This window comes from Echeneis naucrates, chromosome 14 (genome assembly GCF_900963305.1).
Source record: "Echeneis naucrates chromosome 14, fEcheNa1.1, whole genome shotgun sequence".
Taxonomy (NCBI): Eukaryota; Metazoa; Chordata; class Actinopteri; order Carangiformes; family Echeneidae; genus Echeneis; species Echeneis naucrates.
The window spans coordinates 2194339-2214713 of NC_042524.1; the positions used below are offsets into that span (position 1 = coordinate 2194339).

Consider the following 20375-nt stretch of genomic DNA (forward strand, 5'->3'; position numbering starts at 1 on the left):
GAAACCACAGAGCACAGCATGCAACAAGACCCTCAACCAGATGCTCATAGAAATATATTGTTCAGCATCACTCTGCCTATAGATTCATGATATTGGCACCCGCCTCCTCACTCCAACAGGTGAGATAATAAATCCTATATTTTTAGTGGCTCAGGCAGTTCATTGCAGGTCTGGAGGTGAACAGATTAAATTAAATGGTCCTCCTGTTGTACATGTAACAGAGAGCCGCTGTGGTGCAGTGGTGTGTTTCTGCTCCAGTAAAACACAAGTTTCCTTAGCCAAACACAACATGGTTGTGGCGCTGATGCTTGTTATTGTCCAACCCTGTCAGGTGATCTGTGCCACCAAGTATCCAGATCCAACGGGAAATTGATCATAGCAGCAGAAGTACAGTCGAGCTCATAACTCAGAGTTAATACTTGGCATCTCGTCCCTTAATGATAACAAGGGGTTTATCACAGTTTTCTTTCACGTCAAATCCTGAAACTAAACCTCAACATTTCCTTCTGCGAGTCAGCAAGGAAAGTATTTATGTTTTCCCTCTTCCTGTGACGCTAAACATGCATGGACTAAATTTACTATCATACTTGTGAGTTTTTACTGCAGCTATAGTAGCTGAGGAATTTGCTTTTACGGCCTCTTTTTATGATGGATTTCCCATCTCCATCTTTCTGACATGTTAACGCAAAAGGGGGGAATTTATGAAGAAATGTGAGGCATGTCTGTGAATCATGTTTGGATGCACGTCATGGGTTTGGCTGCATGTTAATTTTACACAAACATTTAAGAAAAGAAGAGAGGTCAGCGCCCTGGGAAAAACTCGCCGCCAGCCAAATCATCATTAAGTCATTAAAACATGTCCAGACGCGACTGTCACACTCCACCCCGACTCTAAACAATCCGCCAAACTTCCTGGGAGCTTCCGTCTCTTCCTCTGCTCTTTTCCTCTTGTCTACATTTGCAAGGCTACCCTTCCTCTCCTTTCCACACACACACACACACACACACACTTCCTGCCATTTCCCCCCAAACAGACCTTTTTGCTGACAACCAGATGCAATTTCCAGTTTGCTGAATCATTTCTCGTCTGAAATCAGAGAGGGACAACCCCTTTTTCCTAAAAAAATAGGAGTTTTGCGTCGCGTCTGGCAGAGCAATGTTATTGAGCCTCCCGCAGCGAACGATTTGGGGTAGTCAGAACATCTGGCAGCTCTCTATGACCTTAACATCCAGCTGTTTGGAGCTTCAGAGCTCTGCCACCAACCACAGACAGGAAGTGGGGAGCCAGGAGGCTGTCAGCTCAACCCAACACCAAGGCTGGAAATGCAACCACAACCTTTGGCTTTTCAGCCCTGAACATGCCTACGCATCTGAACTCGGTGTTAACGCTGTCAGTGTGTCTCTAAGTCAGACGCATCTCCTCGGCCTGAGCTGCAAATTTATGACACTAAAAACACTCTCAACTTTGGATTTTCAGTGCTTATAGCTCTTCTTGAAATGGCAAAATGTCTTTTTAAGACATTCCAAGACAACAGAATTAAAACACAGAAGAAAAATTTTGTTTTAAGCGCAAAGAGCCATAGAATGTAAGGAAACACGTCACCTGATGGTGGGCAGATAACACCACCTGTCTGGCTTTTAATTGAATGTAAGCATAAACCAGTCTAACCCTGTAAGTCAGTGATGTTTCAATATAAAAGCCAAAAATGACCTCATTGGCCAGAAAATAAAGGATGCTGTTCCTGTTTGTTTGTAAAAACTCAGACTTAATAACAACACAGTTCAAATAGAAATCTGTAGTTACTTTAAGTCATTAAAGATTGCTCACTGCCTGGCAGGGTAGCTGGTCAAGTGGTTAATGTGCATGCCACGTTATCACAGCATCCTGGGCTCGATTCCCACCCAATGCTGCATGTCTTTCCTCTTTCCCTCCCTCTCCGTACTTCCTGTCAGCCTCTTGCCACTTACTGTCATCCTCATGATGTATTTTAGAAGACTTGAAACTAGAGACTGAGACCACAAACATTTACTGGGGAGAGAAATCAAGTGAGGACTTGGGAGATTTTTCCATAGATTTCAATGGTCATCAGGTAGAACGTCCGCCACTTCCATACTGCCTTTATGTTTCAGCTACGACATCAACATCCACCTTTATAAAACATGATATCCGATAAAAGAAGAGCAGGACGACACGTTTCCACCAAATGTCACTTTTTCTATGTTTGTTAAACATGTTTTGATGTCACAGATATTCTCAACATCATTCAGAAACAAAAACACAGACATAGTCTGACACAAATCAAGAATTGGGATGAGGAATCAGAGAGTGACTGGTAGAGATAGAAAACTCTTTAAATGAAATGGCATCATTGAATTTTTAATTTTGACAAGATGTGAGGACTCGCTGCACTAAACTTTCTCCCAGGATTGATCTAAAATATGTTTTGTTTTCCTGCGAGAGGACGGCCAGTCTCGTACTCTTCCAGACTACAGATTGACCTCTGACTGCTCACCTCAGGTCCTCCAGGAGGTCACACTCTGTCTGGTGTTTGATGTGTAATCTGCTCATCTGCTCTGCATGAGTGTGTTTCAGCTCCTGGGTGACCCGAACCTGAAGAAGAAGAAGAAGAAAACACAGCTGATTAGAGACAAGCTCTTTTCTTCCTGAATTCCCAAAAGGTAAAATCAGCGACTCGAAGGGCCGGCGCTGAATCAGCTGAGCTCATTAACACACAGCAGCTTAGACCAGGTGAGATTCAAGTCTCTTTGAGTTTTGAAATTGGCCATTAGATAAATGATGAAGTGCACTGACCTGGTGTTATTAACAACAGCAACAACAGGAGTGTTTCTTCCAATAATCATAAACCAGACTGTTTTAGTTAAATAATTTGAAATAAAATGACCTTTAATCATTAATCGCCAACCACTCTGACGGCCAAACAAGCAGTTTATAAAACTTTTAACTTCTCAAATCTGGGGATTTAGTGCTTTACTTTCACATATATGACGGTAAACTGAACTTCTGCTGTAACAAACTCATTGTCTTCATGATCAAATAATGTAACGCTTGTTTTCCTTTCAATTTGTTTATTAAATATCAGAGAGATGTTTGAATTTACTGCAGCCCACAACAACTATCCACAACCCTAACGATTTTGACCTCAGCATCATTATTAGGCTTTTTACTGGTGTCTTTTTAAGATCTACGGCACAGAGGAGTAAGCTGTAAAAGGCTTCAGCTGCACAGATTGTGTTCATTAGTTCTGGTCTTTTCAGCGGAGGTTGTGTTTTTTTTTTTTTGTTTTGTTTTGTTTTGTTTTTTTTGCCAACAACATGAAAATAGACGGAATATTTCACATCTTTTACTGTCCTTAATCTTCCTCCAGCCTGTCCATCACAGAACAAACTGTTAGTGCAGCTGGTGGTGGATATCAAATTTGGAGTGTCGCAGATATTTTTAAACCAGCCAGCCAGTCACTCTGTCACCTTTCATACTTATTAGTCAGCAAAAAAAAATAGAGTTCAATGAAATGTACTTGGCTTTTGGGAAACTGTCTTGTGTTTTATGGATCAATCTAACCATTGAGTTTTAGAAAAGGACTGACAGATTCACTAACAATGAGAACAAACACCTTCTCAAGCCCCAATTCTGGTATGTCGACAGAAAATGGATTTAAGAAATGCAGACAGAGCTTCTAAGTAGAACATTTCACATCAACATACATATGACAAATAACATCAAGCTGAGGAATTATATCTACACAGACATTTGTGCTAGGTAGGACTTATTTTGTGGTTTTATGATATTTGTAGTATTTTACATCTACTAGTAATAGTTTAAATCAGCTCTGGAAATGATCAAACAGCTTTTTCAGCCAGGTGAGATTCAGCCTTGCTGGGTCTAACTGGCTGCTAGATAAAGTGAAGTGCACTGACCTGGTGTCATTTGTAATAACAGGGAAGCTGTTGACAGGAAATAACCTGTGTTCCTTATTTCCATTTATGACCCTGATTACAGTAAAACTACAAAAAGATTAAAGATGAAGATGAAAAAAGCTTTTAAAATGCCAATACACAGGTAACAACGCCTACATGCCAATCATAAATCACTGTAGCTGGAAAATACCTGCAGCTGGAAACACTGATCGATGTGAGTCAAGTCCCAAAAACTTTTATGAAGGTCACAAGACACTTTTAATACATTTTCCAGAACTGTTTTTTCCACATTTCTATTCAAACAAGCTTTCTAAGGTCAATTCAAATTCCCCCACCTCCCTCAAAAACACACAAAAAAAAAACAAAACACTAAATTAAAAGTAACCAACATATTCAGATAGTCCACATAACTTTTGACTTACAACAAAACATGCATTTTTTCATTTCATTTTCGTATTTTCAAAACGTCCTGGGGAAGAAACAGTCAAATTTCTGTGCTGTTGAACCGTGTTATTGAAATTTGATCCCACATCAACAGTTTTTTTTAATTTTTTTTTTGTTCTTACCCTCATTTCTCTGAAACTTTTTAAAAATAAAGCCACCTTTAGTTTTTATCTTCACTCGGTTCTTTGTATTTATAAACACTTTTTTAACTGCATTTAACAACAAGGCATTTTTACTTTTCCCACCGGTTAGCGAGAAAAGGAAAAATACACCAATCCACATGCGAAAAATAGTCAGTTTATCATTTCCTGTCTTCATACGTACTTTACACGTGATAAAACGGCTTCATTTTATAATGTTCATTTAAATATGAGCCCCATATCAAAATCGGAACCGTTAGAAAACACAACAGGAGTGTCGTTTGTGTAAAATCCTGACTTTTTGCCCGCCGGTGCTGCGATCTCTCCGGTCACAGCTTGCAGGTTGGTGCGGCTCTTTTTCCCCGGGACCGCCGGGGGGACCCGGAGTGGGGCTTTATTAAACTTTAACCCCTACTTGGTTGATTGTTTGTTTGCCGAGTTAACACAACACCTCTGTCGAGTCGATTTAAAGTTAAACCATTTTAGTTTGTTTGTGCTTTTGTTTTTCCGTCCCTAAACGGAGAGCGGGGTTTTAAAAAAGTCCGATTCTTTCGGACGGACTTTGGCAGGGAGGTTCGAGAGGGAACCCATTAAAAAAAATGCGGCACATGGAGACTTTTTCTTTAAATAGGAAAAAAATAAACAACTTTTCGACTGAAATAAACAGCAGGAGCAGATTAAACCACTAAAAGAGCTGAGGTTGCGAACATTAACTGAAAAAGGATAAATAACAACAAAGCCGTTAACCGAGCCGTTAGCTTCGAGGCTCACCTTTCTCGGTGGGGGTTGCATCCTTGTTCCTTCGGGAAAGTTTATCTGGAGAGTAGGGGGGTAAATAAAAACAAAAAAGAGAAAAGCTGGTGTAAGATGTGTAGAAGAAATGAGGATATTCTCAGTCTTCCTTCCTTCCTTCCTTCCTTCCCCACCCCGCCGCCGCCGCCGCCCCGGGTCAAGCGGCCATGGCGACTCCGGCGAGCAGTTAACGGAGTCCGGCAGGAACGCTGACTGTAGCCCCGGGGAGCGGAGAGCACGAGCGTCAAGCCGCGCGCAGCTAAGTCCGGATGGTTCCGGTCAGCGCCTGCAAAAATAAAAGCCAAAACAACACGACACAAGTATTACTTCCGGTGTTGCTGTTACTGTTGTTGTTGTTATTACTTTTCAAAATAAAGGTTGTTGAAAAACTTTTTTTAAACTGTTTTTTTTTTATTTAGCTTTATTTCAACTGTGTATGTTGCTTTTTTTTTTCAAACAATTTCAACTACTTATCAGACTTTATTAATTGAAAATTGTTGGTTTAGTAAAAATAAGAAATATAATGTGTATTTAAAAAAATACCTGTAAAATAACTGTAATCTGGTGAGTGTGACTGAAGGTGCTCCATTACAACTGTTTTACTTTCTTTTTTTTAAGGAATAAACCAATTTGAATCACCAACTGGATATTTTTATGAGCGTTTAAAAGCTCTTAGGAGCTCTGCAACAAAAACTGACCCACAGACTCACAATAATGTCTTATAATATAGCAGCCTTATGTCTCAGATAATATTTTTACAGACTGTTGCCTTCTGACTGAAGAGCTCATCATTAATCATCTTTAACGCAGAGCCCTCTGGTGGTCATGTCCTCTTTGCAAACTTGGATACATTTAAATTTGTGTGATTATCTTGTGTATAATGTGAGTAATGCTTATTAAAGCTCCAAGAAAACACAACTGATGATTATTTACTCTGTTAGAAATATAAGCCTTTATTGTAAATTTTAATTTAAGATCTACCTTTTTTGAAATTGTTAAACCTGTCTTGGTCCGTTAAAATAGCTGGGGTTTGCTCAGATTGAATTCACATATAATAATATGATCACTGTTTTATATTCTTATTTTACATTTACTGTCAGCTGTGAGTTTTATTTTTATGACATTGAATAACTAATGCAAACACAACGAGGAACTACATCACTGAGCTGACACCGACCTCTTGCTTTTCAGCCCAACTAACCAAGGACCTGGTTTTCCCAGCAATACCCTTAAAAAACCTGTTTCAAATTCCAGAAACTAGTCCAACCCATATTTCATTGTATGTGTTCCTCTGATTATGCCCAGTTTCCTCCGATCTTCCCTGTTATTGTGTTGGCATCCTGGACTGGTTTACTCTGAAAACCAGATCAGAGATTAGAAACTGTTAAATAGGCTTTTACAGTCTATCAGTGATCCACAGCAAGCTCTGTTATTTTTGGCCACAGCAGTTTTCCCACAATCTTTCAATCAAGTCCTAATAAAACCTCTGATTTTGACATACAATACTGTTAATCATGGTTTCTCAGCTTTAAAGCACTGTGTTTTTTTTATCTGGGTTAGTTTTTATTTCTGAGGGAGGAAACATGCAAATGTGGCAGATGTCACTGGTTTGAATGCTACAGTTCAGAGGAGAGAGAAAAGGAAATGATGCTCAGTGCTGTTTGAAAAAAACACCCATTAAATATTCACATCTGGAAACAATAAATATTACACATTTTTGCTCAACAGAAAACATTTGTTGCTTCTCTGCCGTTCAACTGCCTTTTTTTTTTTATAATTAAATGACATATCAGACTTACATTTGAAAGACATTTATGCGATCTTTGGTGTTATTAAAAATCAAACAAAGTCACAAAGTCAGAAGAAGTTTGTTCTGATTCTGTTGTCCAAGTAAATGCTGCTCTGATTGGTCCGATGTGGTCACATGATGATTCTGTTTTTAATTAGTTTAGTTTGCAGAAGAATGACTTTGGCTCCTTCAGCAATTCTGAAAAAAATAAAGGAAATGACATCCTGATTTTGATCAGCATCACGACTCTGATTCATCTAAAACAAAAACAAATATGTATGGAGTAAATTGGCTTTTATTGATAAAGTCCTGAATTGATTTCTATTGATTTTCTCTGTTATTTTATTAAAAGACTTCATGTCTTGCATTTATTGGGAACAAACAATAAGAGCTTTAATGTTTCTTGAAGTTTTCTTTTACGGATTAATGATCTTTTCTTCCTCTCTGTAGGCTTTGATTCATTTGATCTGTTTGGTTTTATTGTTTTTAATACTTACCTCTTGTAAGTCGTTCTATAAATAAAACTTGTTGTTCTTAGAAACATGGAAAAAATAAATCAAATGTAAAAGCAATTATTCTATCAGGCAGCTTGTCCCAGCTTTTATTTTGAAGAGCGCCCCTCTTCTTCCGGTGTGGTAGTGTCACTTTCTTCCTGTTTTGTTTGTTGTTGCTTTTTTTTTTTAATTTTCTCTTGTGTTGACCTCTCCGTCTCTGTGGACTCGTTGGTCCGTCACCGTCCGGGACTAACCGGGGACATGAGCCTCTCCTCCGGCCGCTCCTGCTCCTCGTAGCCGCCTAAGTCGACCGGTTCTCCCGCAGAGATGTCAACGTGGCGGCGGCTGCGTGCGTCGCTGCGGGCGGCTGAAGGTCTGATCCGATCCCGCAGACAGGCGCCGATTCCCGGACACGAAACGTGGTGTCGGAGCCTGAGCACCGGCGGATCTCTCCGAAATGACTTCTTCAAAGGTGATTTCATGTCCGATGAATGTTTTGTTAGTTCAAATGGAAGAACGCGGAAGTCGGAGCCGGATTGTGTTCAGAAATCACCAAACCGGGAGTGAATTGTTTTATTTGACTTCTGAAACAGTGAGATGTAAAATTAGACTCATTCTCATTCAGCTGGTAAATATTCCTTTAAAAAAAAAGTCCAAGTACCAATTACTGTGAAGATGACCTTTTTCTATATATATATATATTATATATATATATGACCAAATAATGTGAATTTCTACAGATGGTGGCTGAAGATTTCCTATAAAAGACAGAAAAGCTGTAAAATGTGAATGCTGAGTGTTGTGTTGTTCTGGAGCAGATCTGGAGGCCCAGCTGTCAGCCATGAGGAAGAAGGCCCGGGACGCCCTGCCGGGGAGCAGCTGGTCCCCCTTGGAGCTGAACCCCAACCTTCCTCCGGAGAGGGCCGACATCGTGGTGGTGGGCGGCGGTGTGATGGGCTGGTCTGTGGCCTACTGGCTGAAGCAGAAGGAGCGTATCCCAGGAGGGCTGAAGGTGGTGGTGGTGGAGAAGGACCCCATGGTGAGAGAACCGCCTCCCTTGGTGCTGACTTCAGCTCAGAGATAAAAACCTGATCCTTCTCCCTCCTGCAGTATTCCCAGGCCTCCACGGTGCTCTCTGCGGGGGGCATCCGGCAGCAATTCTCCCTCCCCGAGAACATCCACCTCTCGCTGGCGTCTGCAGACTTCATGAGAAACATCAATGTGGGTCAAAGACCGAAGTCTCTGGTGTTTGTTGGAATGAATGAATGACAGCTCTTCACATCATTAACCAACATTTGCTTAAAACCATCAGCATGCTACTGAAGATACTTTAGAATCTGAAGAATGACGAAGAAACTCTAAATCCTTATTGTGCAAAGAAACTAAAACTTTGCAGGCAGAAGTGACTTTAAATTAAAATAAGGAAATTTGCATATTACAGCAGCACAAACTAGAAAAACTAGATCAGGCTAGATGAGGTAGGTAGTAAATAAACGAATAAATCTATCAAACAAATATTTCACCAACATATCTACAGAAAATTGGCATTTTAAATTCGAATGGACTTCATTTGTGTAAAAGCAGCACAAATATTCAACCTGGTTCAGGATTTGTGTGTTTGCTGAAGCTGACCTGTCCCTCCTCCGTCCCCTCTCAGGAACACCTGGACGTGCTGAATGAGGAGCCGGTGGACCTGCAGTTCAACCAATCAGGATACCTGTTCCTGGCCAGTGAGAAGGTGGCTCACATCATGGAGGAGAACTACAGCACCCAGAGGTGAAAACAATCAATCCATGATTATAGAATGAGGACATTTACACACAGAGCAGCAATAACAGGGACTGATGGATCACAAATCAGAGAAGAAAACATACAAATCATAAAATGTGACAGAAACCAATTACCCCTGACTGAAGTGCAAACGGGAAAACAATGAAAAATACTTCATCTTAACAGTTAAATCTGATCTTATTGTGTGATTCCAGACAAGCCGGAGCCAAAGTGTCACTTCTGTCCCCGGCACAACTGAAGGACAGATTTCCGTGGATAAACACAGACGACGTGGCGTTGGCTTCGTATGGTGAGTGCTGACAGAACGCCTCCGTCTTATTGGAGGTCTGAGAGTTTGACACGATGCTGGAGAACTCAACTGCAGCATCATAGTTCTATAAAAAATAAAAAAAATTTGCCACATAAGGTCAGAAAGACTTTAGGAGGGCTGGTTCCTTATTCCCAGCTGACTGGTCTGCAGTCCGTCGTCTTCATGTTACCGTTGAAACCAGAGCTAAACCATTAATTTATGTAAAGATGGTCGGCACAAGACTTGTGCTTTGATTTATTACCTCAGGTGTTGGTTATCCAACAGGATGATGCACCGTGAAGCAGGGTGTGCATAAGGGGAGGGGCCGGCCTTTGATTGACAGTCTGTACCAGAACTTGTTTGCCTCCGTCAGTCATTTCCAGTTGTCCTGCCCCCCCGCCCCTCAGGGCTGGAGAACGAGGGCTGGTTTGACCCCTGGACTCTGCTGAACGCCTTCAGAAGAAAGGCCATGTCGATGGGAGTCATCCAGTGCTGTGGAGAAGTTACAGGTGTGTCAAAGTTATTTCGACAGCTCGACTGACGTTTGTATTTTATTTAACTACTGCAAACTTTCTGGTGGACCATTAAGTGGCTTTAAATGTGCCTTCTTTTTTAAAAGCACAGAGCTGTCAGATCTGAACCACGGTGGAAAACACAAGATTAAAATAAACTGTAACATTCAAATGGAATTAGGTTTGCATGAAATCATTAAAGTGGTACAACAACAACAACAACAACAACAACACAAAGAGGTACAAAGAGATGAAATCACTTCATCAGTGGAGGTGAATGTGTTGACAAAGGCTGACAGTGAACATTAGGAAGTTTTTCCAACGTAATTCTTGTTTACACTCCTGTATCTAAACTAACAAACTTTTTATTTAGAATTACTGTCCAACACAGACTATATGTACACCACTGTGGTGTTTTCTTTTCTGCCTACGTGAACACTGACGATTATTGACCGGCTGATGTTTTTTTTTTTCTTTCTCGACAGACTTTAAATACACAGTCAATGTGATGACTAATTTGGCCGGAGACCACGTGGACTTTAGGAGAATAAAGTCTGTCAGAGTGAGTGTCTTCTTTTTTTATGTTATGTGAGCACCAACATGTCAGGACAATTTCCTCCTGTTTAACAAATAACCGGGTCACCGAAGCAACACATTCATTTTCCCAAATTTAAAAGCAGAATGTAATGATATGAAGCATGTGACACCAACTGGCCTCAGAAATACCATTCAGTCACCCACTTGTTTATTTGGCAGGTCTAAAAAATTCTCAGTGGAAAGAATACCAGATTAAATAATGAAAACAGTTAGAGAGACGGGCCGACCTCATGTTATACATGATACATGTTATTTGATAATCAGAATTGCTGATTTCAGATGTTTGTTTTTTTTGTCCAAAGTGGATGTAATCTATAATACTAAATCAACTAAGACTGTAAAAAGCTTTCTCAGTTATCTCTTTAGTTTATTTAAACAGCTAAAATCACGACCTCTCTCTCTGACTTTTATCCGTTGGGTTAATGTGATTAACGGTGCTTCAGTGATTTGGGAGCAGCTTAGTTTCTGACATGATGGGATGTTTGCTGGTGCTGAGCAGGTGCAGATGCCCAACAGTCTGGAGTACCAGCCCGTCGAATGCGCCATTGTGGTGAATGCAGCAGGAGCCTTTTCTGGGAAAGTGGCAGGGATGCTGGGAATTGGCTCCGGCCCTAAAGACTCCCTCGCTGGAATCGCTCTGCCTGTTGAGCCTCGGAAAAGGTGGGTCATCGACTTAATGGGCTCATTTCCCTCCTAAACAACAAGCCCGGCGCTGTGAAAATGGCCACTTCTCTTTGGTACGCTGCGGTCTTTAGTATTCTGGCAGTTTTATCTGGACTCTGTTCTGCAGTAAATTGGAAAACTGTCTAACTTCATTGTGCTGACCGTCCGGCTGCATTTGAGGGCGTTAATCTCCACCAGTTTCTGCCTTTTTTCTATCAATAAGACGGAGAAAGAGTTTTGCTCTGAATAACGCCCCGACCTCTGAAGACATCCTGATGTATGTATAAAAAAATACAGGAGTGTGGTGGAAAAGTCTTCTAACTTTCTAAGTCTGTTATATCGTATTTTGCGCCAGCCAAACTCAGAACCTTCACTAAATCCTTCCCCACGCTGCCTGCAGGAGCTCTCAGGATGATCCAAGTGTTGCTGTAGAAGATGAGAAAACCCCCCTGACCCCCCACTTAAACTGTTTTCCTGCCAAAACGTTGGAAAGAAAAAACACCTGATCAGCTGCTTCAAGGGCAGGAAGGAGTTTCCAGTTTAACAGGATTTTCTAAGTAAACATTCTGTAAGAAGGCTCTTCGACTCCTCCTCAGGTTTATCTATGTGGTCCACTGTCCTGACGGTCCCGGTCTAGACACTCCCTTCTTGATCGATTACTCTGGAGTTTATTTCAGAAGAGAGGGCTTAGGAGGGAACTACATCGCCGGGGCGTCGCCAGAGGAGGTTTGCTGTATCTCTGACATTGTTCCACTGCCTGACCTTTTCTACGGTTTGATGGATGACCCAATTATTTCTTCGCCTTCTGTCTCTTTTCAGGCGGAGGAGCCAGATGTCAGCAATCTGGAGGTGGACCACCAGTTTTTTGAGGAGAAGATTTGGCCCAGTATGGCTCATCGTGTTCCTGCTTTTGAGAAACTGAAGGTGAGGGTTTGAAAATGTAGATACAGAAACAAGATACAAATGAACTCCAAAAAGATTCCCTTGGATAAATGTTTGTGTTGGTTAAAAAGAGCAGAACAGACCGGTGTGATATGACCTCATCGTGCTGTCGACCCCTCAGGTGACCAGCGCGTGGGCGGGTTTCTACGACTACAACACCTTCGACCAGAACGGCATCATCGGCATGCACCCTCTGATCAACAACATGTACTTCGCCACCGGCTTCAGCGGCCACGGCCTGCAGCACTCCCCCGCCGTGGGCCGCGCCGTGGCCGAACTGATCCTGGACGGGAACTTTAAAACGCTGGACCTGAGCAGACTCGGCTTCGGGCGGATTCTGGCCCAGGAGCCCATGATGGAGAGGAACATCGTGTAGAGCTGATGGAGAACGCGTCGCATCAGTTTCGACAGCAAACACACATTAGTGTCCAAACCAAAGTGATGAGACAATGTCACACAGCTTTAAGTCCACGCAGGAGGACTCTGCAGTGGATCGATGGGTCAGCACAGGAGGTCGCCGCTCACTTCCTGTTCCTCCCCTGTGAGTCCATTAAAGCCTCTTCTAACTTTAGAGGTGCATTCAGGTGATGTTGACCTTCTGTGTCCCCTCAGTCATTTCTTGACTCTAACTGAGTCAGAAGATGGTTTTATTTGGCAGCAGTAATTTTTAAGGTGCCGACTGTTGGCTCAGTCAAATGAGAAAAAGTTAGAAAAAAGTTTCATTTGGAGGAGCATCAAGTCCGTTTTTAAGCAAACTCAAGCTCAAAGAAAACAATTACGCCGTCTGATGTCACGTTTCCAGACTCAGGCTTTCACCTTTAGCCTTTCAGATTATTAGGGAGTCACATCTGATTTCAACTGGATGGAAATTCTATTAAATAATTCCTCCCTCTGTTCTCCTTCAGTTTTGTATTCAGGACGACATTCGGAGTGGCATCAGCTTTTCAAAGTTAATATGTTGATGATCAGTGGAGACTTCCTGTTTCCTGTTGTTCTTTTCAGGGTAGATTTAAATGATGATACATGGTCTGAGTTCGGTTTGCTTACTTTTTTATTACCAATGAAAACATTAAAACTGTCATTGATGTCAGTTTTGTACCAAACGTGTGTGAGTGTGTTTGTTGTTGATTTTGTTTTGATTTAAAAGGTCATTCTGGGATTTTTTTTTTTTTTTTTTTTTTAACTGCATTATCATTCATACCTTTTTCTGATTTACTGAAGAATCAGCATCTAGAAATTACTGGAGTCCATCTGGTGTCCATTGTGTCTTTACTTGTTTTCTCAGCTGTTCAGCTCATATTCAGTTAATTGTAAATGTGCACAGTAACTAATTATGAAAAATAAAGTACTCTGAATATGTCTGTTGTGTGGGTTTAGTTTTTGTTTCATAAAATGACTAATCCAATACAGTATAACAAAGTTTTTGATAGAACTAATTGAAAAAAAAAAAAAAAGTTTTTATTTATTATTTGTTGTCAATTGAAAGCAGAAATCGAAATCTACGGGGAAACGTATATTTTTCCAGTTACCTCAGGGGTTAAGGTGCTGCATGAACACTGAGCACCAGATGGAGCCAAAACTGTGGAGATTTTTGAGTTGATCTGCAGAAAGGTGAAATGATCTGGAAGTCAGAGATGGTCTCCAGGAACTGAAGAACAGACCCCGTATTTCACCGTTTGTTTCAGGCGAGTCGAATGAGGCTGTTAGACAAATATTAATAACTGCAAAACAGGAAGTTCCAGAAAATAACTATTAAAATCACCAAATTCCAGACTGACACCTTAATAATTCTAATAAAAATAATAATATGGCAGTATGCTCGGCAGCCGGCTAAATTAGCTGTCAGATAAATGTAGTGAAGTACAAATAAATGAAATAGAAATAATTCACTACAACATATATGGAACTACAGTATGTGACTCAATGTGATTCGCATTTTTTGCCACACAATGCTCATTTGGGACTTCACCCCCGATTACAAACCGTTTGTGTGGCTATACCTGAATGACAAACTCAGTTTCTGAACCCCCGCTTCCCTCCCCAGGTCACAAACTGACACCAGCCTTCTCCACAATGTCCCCTCCAACCTAACTTCCTGCTGCAATACGCAACACGCCACTGCAGACCCAACGTGTCTGACTGAAAGTGACTTAACCACACCAACACTTTGGCTCAAATGAACAGAGGAGTGTGCAGCAAAAAAGCCCCTCGTCTTTCCATTACAGAGACATTAAAAAATAATATGTCCTCATTTGTTTGAGGTAAACAGCTCTGACAACAAAATTAGAACTACCTGCACCATAAAAGCTGAAACGAGGATTTCTCAGTCGTATAGAAAACATCTGAGTTTCTGAGTTCAGATTCTTTACAGATTCTGATTCTTTTCATGAATAAACTCAACAAAAGCACTAAAGCAAAGGCAGAAAGTGAGAAGTGTTGCGTACCTTCCAGCTCAGAATGCAGAATTAGCTTTTTAGCATTGATCTGGTCAGATGGATTTTAATGAAGAGGAGAAAAGGACTCATCGGGGTTCACAATAAAAGGTTTGGTGTGTCGCATTCATATAATGAATGTTGAATGAATTCATTGAGCGTTTAACTTTGCCTTAACTAATATTAAGCTCTTCATCTTGCTCTAAACTTTTGTATATTTCCTGACGGACTTCTGCTTAAGTTCCAGTGGAGGCCTCTCAGACTCTTGCAGAGTGTCTGCAGTTGGATCAACAAAGCAGAAGCAACGCTGTCTGCATCTTGATTCATCCCATCTTTCCATCATTTACATGCAACCGATGGCATCTGCATCCATCGCCTGGAGGCTTCTTATCAGGTCGAGATGCCGCTCGTACCGTAGAAGTGAAAATGGTCGTGCAGCCATCCAGTTAGGGCAAAGATACTTTGTCCCCGCAGCTCTTCTTTTTAATGCAAATGTGAGGCAGCCTCGCAGGTTCAGACGAAGGGGGGGGGGTGGGGGCCAAGGGGAAATGCAATTGAGGGTTTTCTTTGTGAGGCCCGACGCAAATCCCAAATGTTCTCAGGGTTGAAAACAAAAACAGCATGGGTGCTTCAACCGGCCACGTTGGCCCCCTTCTGCCTCACAAAAGCACCGAGGGCTGCTACACCAAAGCCCCTGGTCGCGTCTCCAGAATATTCTGCTCCTCAAACTGGAAATTTCCAAACGCCTGAGAGCCGCAGCCATGATAGATCCAGTGCTGCACAACTTCCCTGGTTGTATTATTAGACTTTAAAGTGGAGTGATGAAGGGAGTCGCCCTGTCACTCAGCGATAACTAACGCCCACTGGGAGATCTCCGGCTGGCTCCTGTGTCTGTGTGGAGCCAGTGTACATGGTGGCATGTGGCTGGGATTAAGAAATTTCACTGTGGATTAAAATCTTTCCAACGCCTCCATGGCCACTTGCTAGAAGAACGGAGTCTGATGGTCCAGGAGAAGTCCAGTGAGCAGTCTGGGTCCATGGTCTCAGTCAGCAGGTACGTTAAATAAGTTAAATGAAATTTTTCTGTTTTCCACACGACTTTGAGAGTGTTTTAAAGTTTTCAGGCATCTTTCATTTCAGTTTGAGAGCAGCACAGACGAGTCGCATGTTGTCGATGTTTTCCAAAAAGTTTTCTTTCTACGGAAGAATCAGGGTCAGGGTTGGGGTTAGTTGTGGGTGAAGCATTTGATTTAGTTAATTTTGTACATCACGCTCTAATAATTTGTGTCGTCAGAAACGTTTTACTCTTAAAATAGTTGACAGAGACATAAAATCATCAATAAGATTCTTTTTACGTGTTGAGCTCCATTTTAAAAGGATTTTACGGCGAAAACAAGGAAGTTTCTTGAATCTTTATTCGGAGTCTAATGAGCAGCTGTTATGTAACACGAGTGGCCCACGTGGTACGAACCGCACAATACACACAGGTACAATAATGTGTCTCAAATATCATCCTGCATTGGTCTGCCCTCATTGTTCTTATTGTACGAAATGAACAAACTATAATATAAATGATGGCTGTGGAAAGTTAAATGTTTGTCTATCTGCTGCTCTGACCGATTCAGACAGCGTGTATTCTCATCTGTGAAATGGACGTTATTGAAGGCACAGTATCCAATATTCAACCTGAACATACCGTCTGGCCGCTCATTCGATGGTGTGTCAAGTCTAATATTCTCCTCTGGGATTGGAATTTACGCTGCTATCAGGTGAAAGGACGACTGCGGTGATATTTTCTATTTTTTCCAATTTTAAAACTATAACTATATCGTCTCTGGGCTTTCTGCAGCATCGGGCCTCAGGCCCATTTAGGTGTAATAAACTTAAAGATGGTGAAAGAATGTGGAACTCGCTCAAAATAAACGAAAGTGCCCAGGCTCGTGTTAATGAAGGAACATTTGAAGCTTGGAGTGCTTTTGTTTTTGGAAAATAATTGAGACAGTTCTTCTGGGTTGAATCAGTTTTTTGTAGCATAAACCAGAATCAGAATAACGATCAGGTTTATTCCCCAGGAAGGCCAGCTTTTCAATATATAAGGACTTTTATTTTGGAAAATGTAAAGCGATTAAATAAAGAAGTCCTGAAAGTATCAACTTAAAAAGAGTGAAAACTTATTAGACTTGGACACAGACCTCGTCACCAAAGTGCAAACTAACTTCTCGTTAAATTGAACTGACCTCAGTAATTATATTTTTTTAAGGCTCAGTAAGCTGCTCGCTTTTTATTCCCCCTTTCTGAACCAAAACTTTCTGTTTGCTGCTCAGATTGTCAAGCCCTCTGGGGTGAATTTGTGATATCGGGAATTAATTTAAAGTTTCACGTGGAGCTTGTGTTTGTCCTCTGCAGCTCCAGGATGTTCCAGCTGCTCCGGGGTCACATGAAACCAGCTGGACATCGCGGTTGTAAAACCCGCCTGGTCACCAAAGACGGGCGCTGCAACATCGAGTTCGCCAACATCGATTGCAGCGACCACTTGGCGTACCTGGTGGACTTCTGGACCACCTTCGTAGAGTTCCGCTGGCGCTTCGTCCTCCTCCTGTTCGTGGCCTCGTTCACGGGCAGCTGGTTCATTTTCAGCCTGCTGTGGTATTGGATCGCAAAGAGCAACGGGGACCTGAGTGGACAGAACCGCACAGACGGACACATCCAGTGCGTAGACAACGTGAACGGCCTCACCACCGCCTTCCTCTACTCCTTAGAGACCCAAACCACCATCGGGTACGGTGGCCGGGCGCTGACAGGACACTGTGCAGGCACGGTGGCCCTGATCATCATCCAGTCTCTGATCGGAGTCTTCATCAACTGCTTCATGTGTGGCGTCATCTTGGCCAAGATCTCTTTACCCAAAAAAAGGGCCAAGACCGTGACCTTCAGCAGGACGGCGGTCATCTGCTTGAAGAAAGGCAGTTTGTGTCTCCTGATCAGAGTCGCCAACCTCCGAAAGACTTTGCTGATCGGCAGCAGTATCTACGGAAAGCTGCTGCGGACAACGACCACGGCGGATGGAGAAACCATCATTCTCGACCAGGTGGACGTGGACTTTATGGTTGATGCCGGAAAGGACAACCTGTTTTTTGTTTGCCCTCTGACCCTGTACCACGTGATCGACAGATCGAGCCCTTTCTATGAGCTGTCGGCCGACACGCTCCCACAGCAGGACTTTGAGTTGGTGGTCTTTTTGGACGGGATGGCCGAGTCCACCAGTTCCTCCTGTCAAGTCCGGACTTCCTACATCCCACAGGAGATTCAGTGGGGATACAGTTTCCTGCCCATCGTCTCCCGCACCAAGACGGGAAAGTACTGCGTGGATTTCTCAAACTTCTCAAAAAGCGTCCGGGTCACCACGCCACACTGCGTCCACTGCTTCCAGACCGACACGGACCAGAGGAACCACAACGGCCACAACCAGCAGAAGACTGGGATCGACAATCTGGGCTTCCAGGTCATCGACATTCACGACTTTGTGGATATCACTAAAATGTGAAAGAGTCAGATGAAAGTAGAGCAGAAAACGAATCGGGATGTGGGCCACCAAGTGTGAAAAGAAACCTGTTTGTTATTTCCTTTGGAAACACGCTGCGTCTTCCAGGAAACATCTGAATAGCTGTCACCTGTGTTGCCTTGAGCAGCAACAAAAAAAGAAAAAAAAGAAAATCAAAGTTGTTAAACTGGATAAAATTAAGACATGAGCGAGAGCTAAGCTGCTCATTTCAATCAAGGCGTCTTTGGGACTTGTGACTTTGTGGAGGTAATGTGTGGAAGCCGGAGGAAGAGGGATTGAAGTTTTGACGCGTAGAAAATGAAAGCGGTAAAATACTGGATGGCACTGGAGCAGATTAGGGCCTGAGCCTGTTATAATGAAAAACTGTGTGCCATGAAAGCCGGGGGAGGACAGGCCTTTCCACTTTTCTCATTATTCCAACTAATTTGCTAACTTTATGCTGTTTTTTGGTCGTGTTGACACTTCCAGTGTGCCTTGATAATTAGGAAACTGTGAATGTAGCTGCTAAACGTCATGACCAGTCTACAATTTGTAGATCAAACCGTACAACACTGAAACTTGTGCTCAGGGAAATTGAATCTTTAGCTGTAATAAACCTCTTTTTTGTCATAATAAATCATCTTAATGTTATTTCTTTGTTTTTGAAATCTTTTAGCGTCATCCTGACATTTATTTTGAACAGTAAGATTTTGTGCACATAAAGGTAGAAGAAGATGAGCGGGTTGATCCCAGATGGGAAACAGAAACAGGTTGACTTTGAATCTGTTTAAATTCAATGCAACTGTTCTGCCACAAATTCCACTTCTGCTTTTTGCTGCTTTTTGGTTCAACATTTCTATTTAACAATCTTATGGTGGCATCTGAGAAAAAAAAACAAACAAATGTAAATATTCATAAACAGCTGTATTATCTCTATGGCTCCAAATTAGATTAGATAGTGCAGGCTTAGAACATTGTTTTTTTATTTTTTATATTATTTTTACCCAAATATTCACACAAGAGCAAACACCTGAACAGAAAGTGGAAAAACCACCGTGGAATAATAGACTTACACGGAAAACGTCATTTGAAGCGATTCAGTGCCCAAACACAAAAATTCTGCTAACACTCATCATAATAATGATAATTAAAATAATAATTACATCATCTGGAAGAACAATAAGGTGCCATGCTTTAGAATTCAGTGATTCATATTAAGCTTTCACAGGCAGAGCTAATTCAAAGCCTTTTAAATTGTGCGGTCAGTAGAGTGAACATCTATGGCCCATCATGAATGAAAATTTTGTTGCTGTTGTCGAAACATCCAGAGCAAAGGAAGGCACAAACACGACACCGATGAGTTCATCATTCAGTGTCTCTAGAAAATAGACGGTTCAGCAACAACGTCAGGTATTCACAGAGATTTCAGAGTTTTAGATGGCAGGAAAAAAAAACAAAACTCTGCAATTCATCAACTTGTTCTTTGACTTATGTGTTTAAGAGGTGAGCCAGCACCTTGTTTTCCTGTAGCAGTTTTTTTGGATTTTATCAAACAGAGCTGATGTGGCGACTAACTATGTATGTTTATGTTCATGGCTACGATGCCTCCAACAGAGGCCGTGTTGTTCTCACTGTGAAGGAAGAACTCAACGCAGAAGTACCAAGGTCGGAGCAAGTCGGAGATTTCAGATGCAAATACGCTGCAGACCTTGTTGGTATACAAGTGTGCTGCTCTTCACATTGATGCGATGATAAAGACTAAACCAGTGTGTTTATGAATCACACGTGTGGTTTCCTGAGCAGATGAAGTGGTTTCTCCTGCAGCTTGCAGCTTGTTGTTTAGTAGAGCGGTGTGCTGTATAAGAAATAATCACACAATACCGCACAATCAGGATAGAATGCAGAGCAGGTTGGCTCAGCTCCACTTTCTCCACCAGATATGGTTTTAAAAAACCAAGATGGCTGACAGACAAATCACAAACCAACTGGTGACCTCACGATGAGGCACTGTGG

General features: G+C 41.9%; 3 protein-coding genes across 4 annotated transcripts in view; 2 read left to right on the forward strand and 1 right to left on the reverse strand.

Annotated features, from left to right (window-relative positions):
* Positions 1-5593, reverse strand: part of LOC115054190 (F-BAR and double SH3 domains protein 2-like) — a 28572-nt gene extending 22979 nt beyond the window's left edge. Inside the window, exons 1-2 of one of the 2 annotated variants that reach the window (XM_029519269.1) lie at positions 5292-5593; positions 2514-2611 (exon numbers count right to left, since the gene is read on the reverse strand). In XM_029519269.1, the coding sequence (XP_029375129.1) occupies positions 2514-2611; positions 5292-5312 (119 nt within the window). In that variant the 5' untranslated portion in view covers positions 5313-5593. The remainder of the gene's footprint in view (positions 1-2513; positions 2612-5291) is intronic. The other variant, XM_029519270.1, reaches the window with a different exon arrangement.
* Positions 5594-7782: 2189 nt separating this feature from the next.
* foxred1 (FAD-dependent oxidoreductase domain containing 1) lies at positions 7783-13739 on the forward strand. The gene is made up of 11 exons (XM_029519139.1): positions 7783-8067; positions 8414-8634; positions 8706-8816; positions 9253-9371; positions 9581-9675; positions 10083-10184; positions 10673-10749; positions 11284-11444; positions 12044-12173; positions 12267-12371; positions 12511-13739. The coding sequence occupies exons 1-11, from the start codon at positions 7923-7925 to the stop codon at positions 12763-12765; spliced, it is 1521 nt and encodes a 506-aa protein (XP_029374999.1). The 5' UTR covers positions 7783-7922; the 3' UTR covers positions 12766-13739.
* Positions 13740-15858: 2119 nt separating this feature from the next.
* Positions 15859-18365, forward strand: LOC115054657 (ATP-sensitive inward rectifier potassium channel 1-like). Its single transcript, XM_029519960.1, has 2 exons — positions 15859-15875; positions 17228-18365. Exons 1-2 carry the CDS (start codon positions 15859-15861, stop codon positions 18363-18365), a joined length of 1155 nt encoding a protein of 384 aa, XP_029375820.1.
* Positions 18366-20375: the final 2010 nt, after the last annotated feature.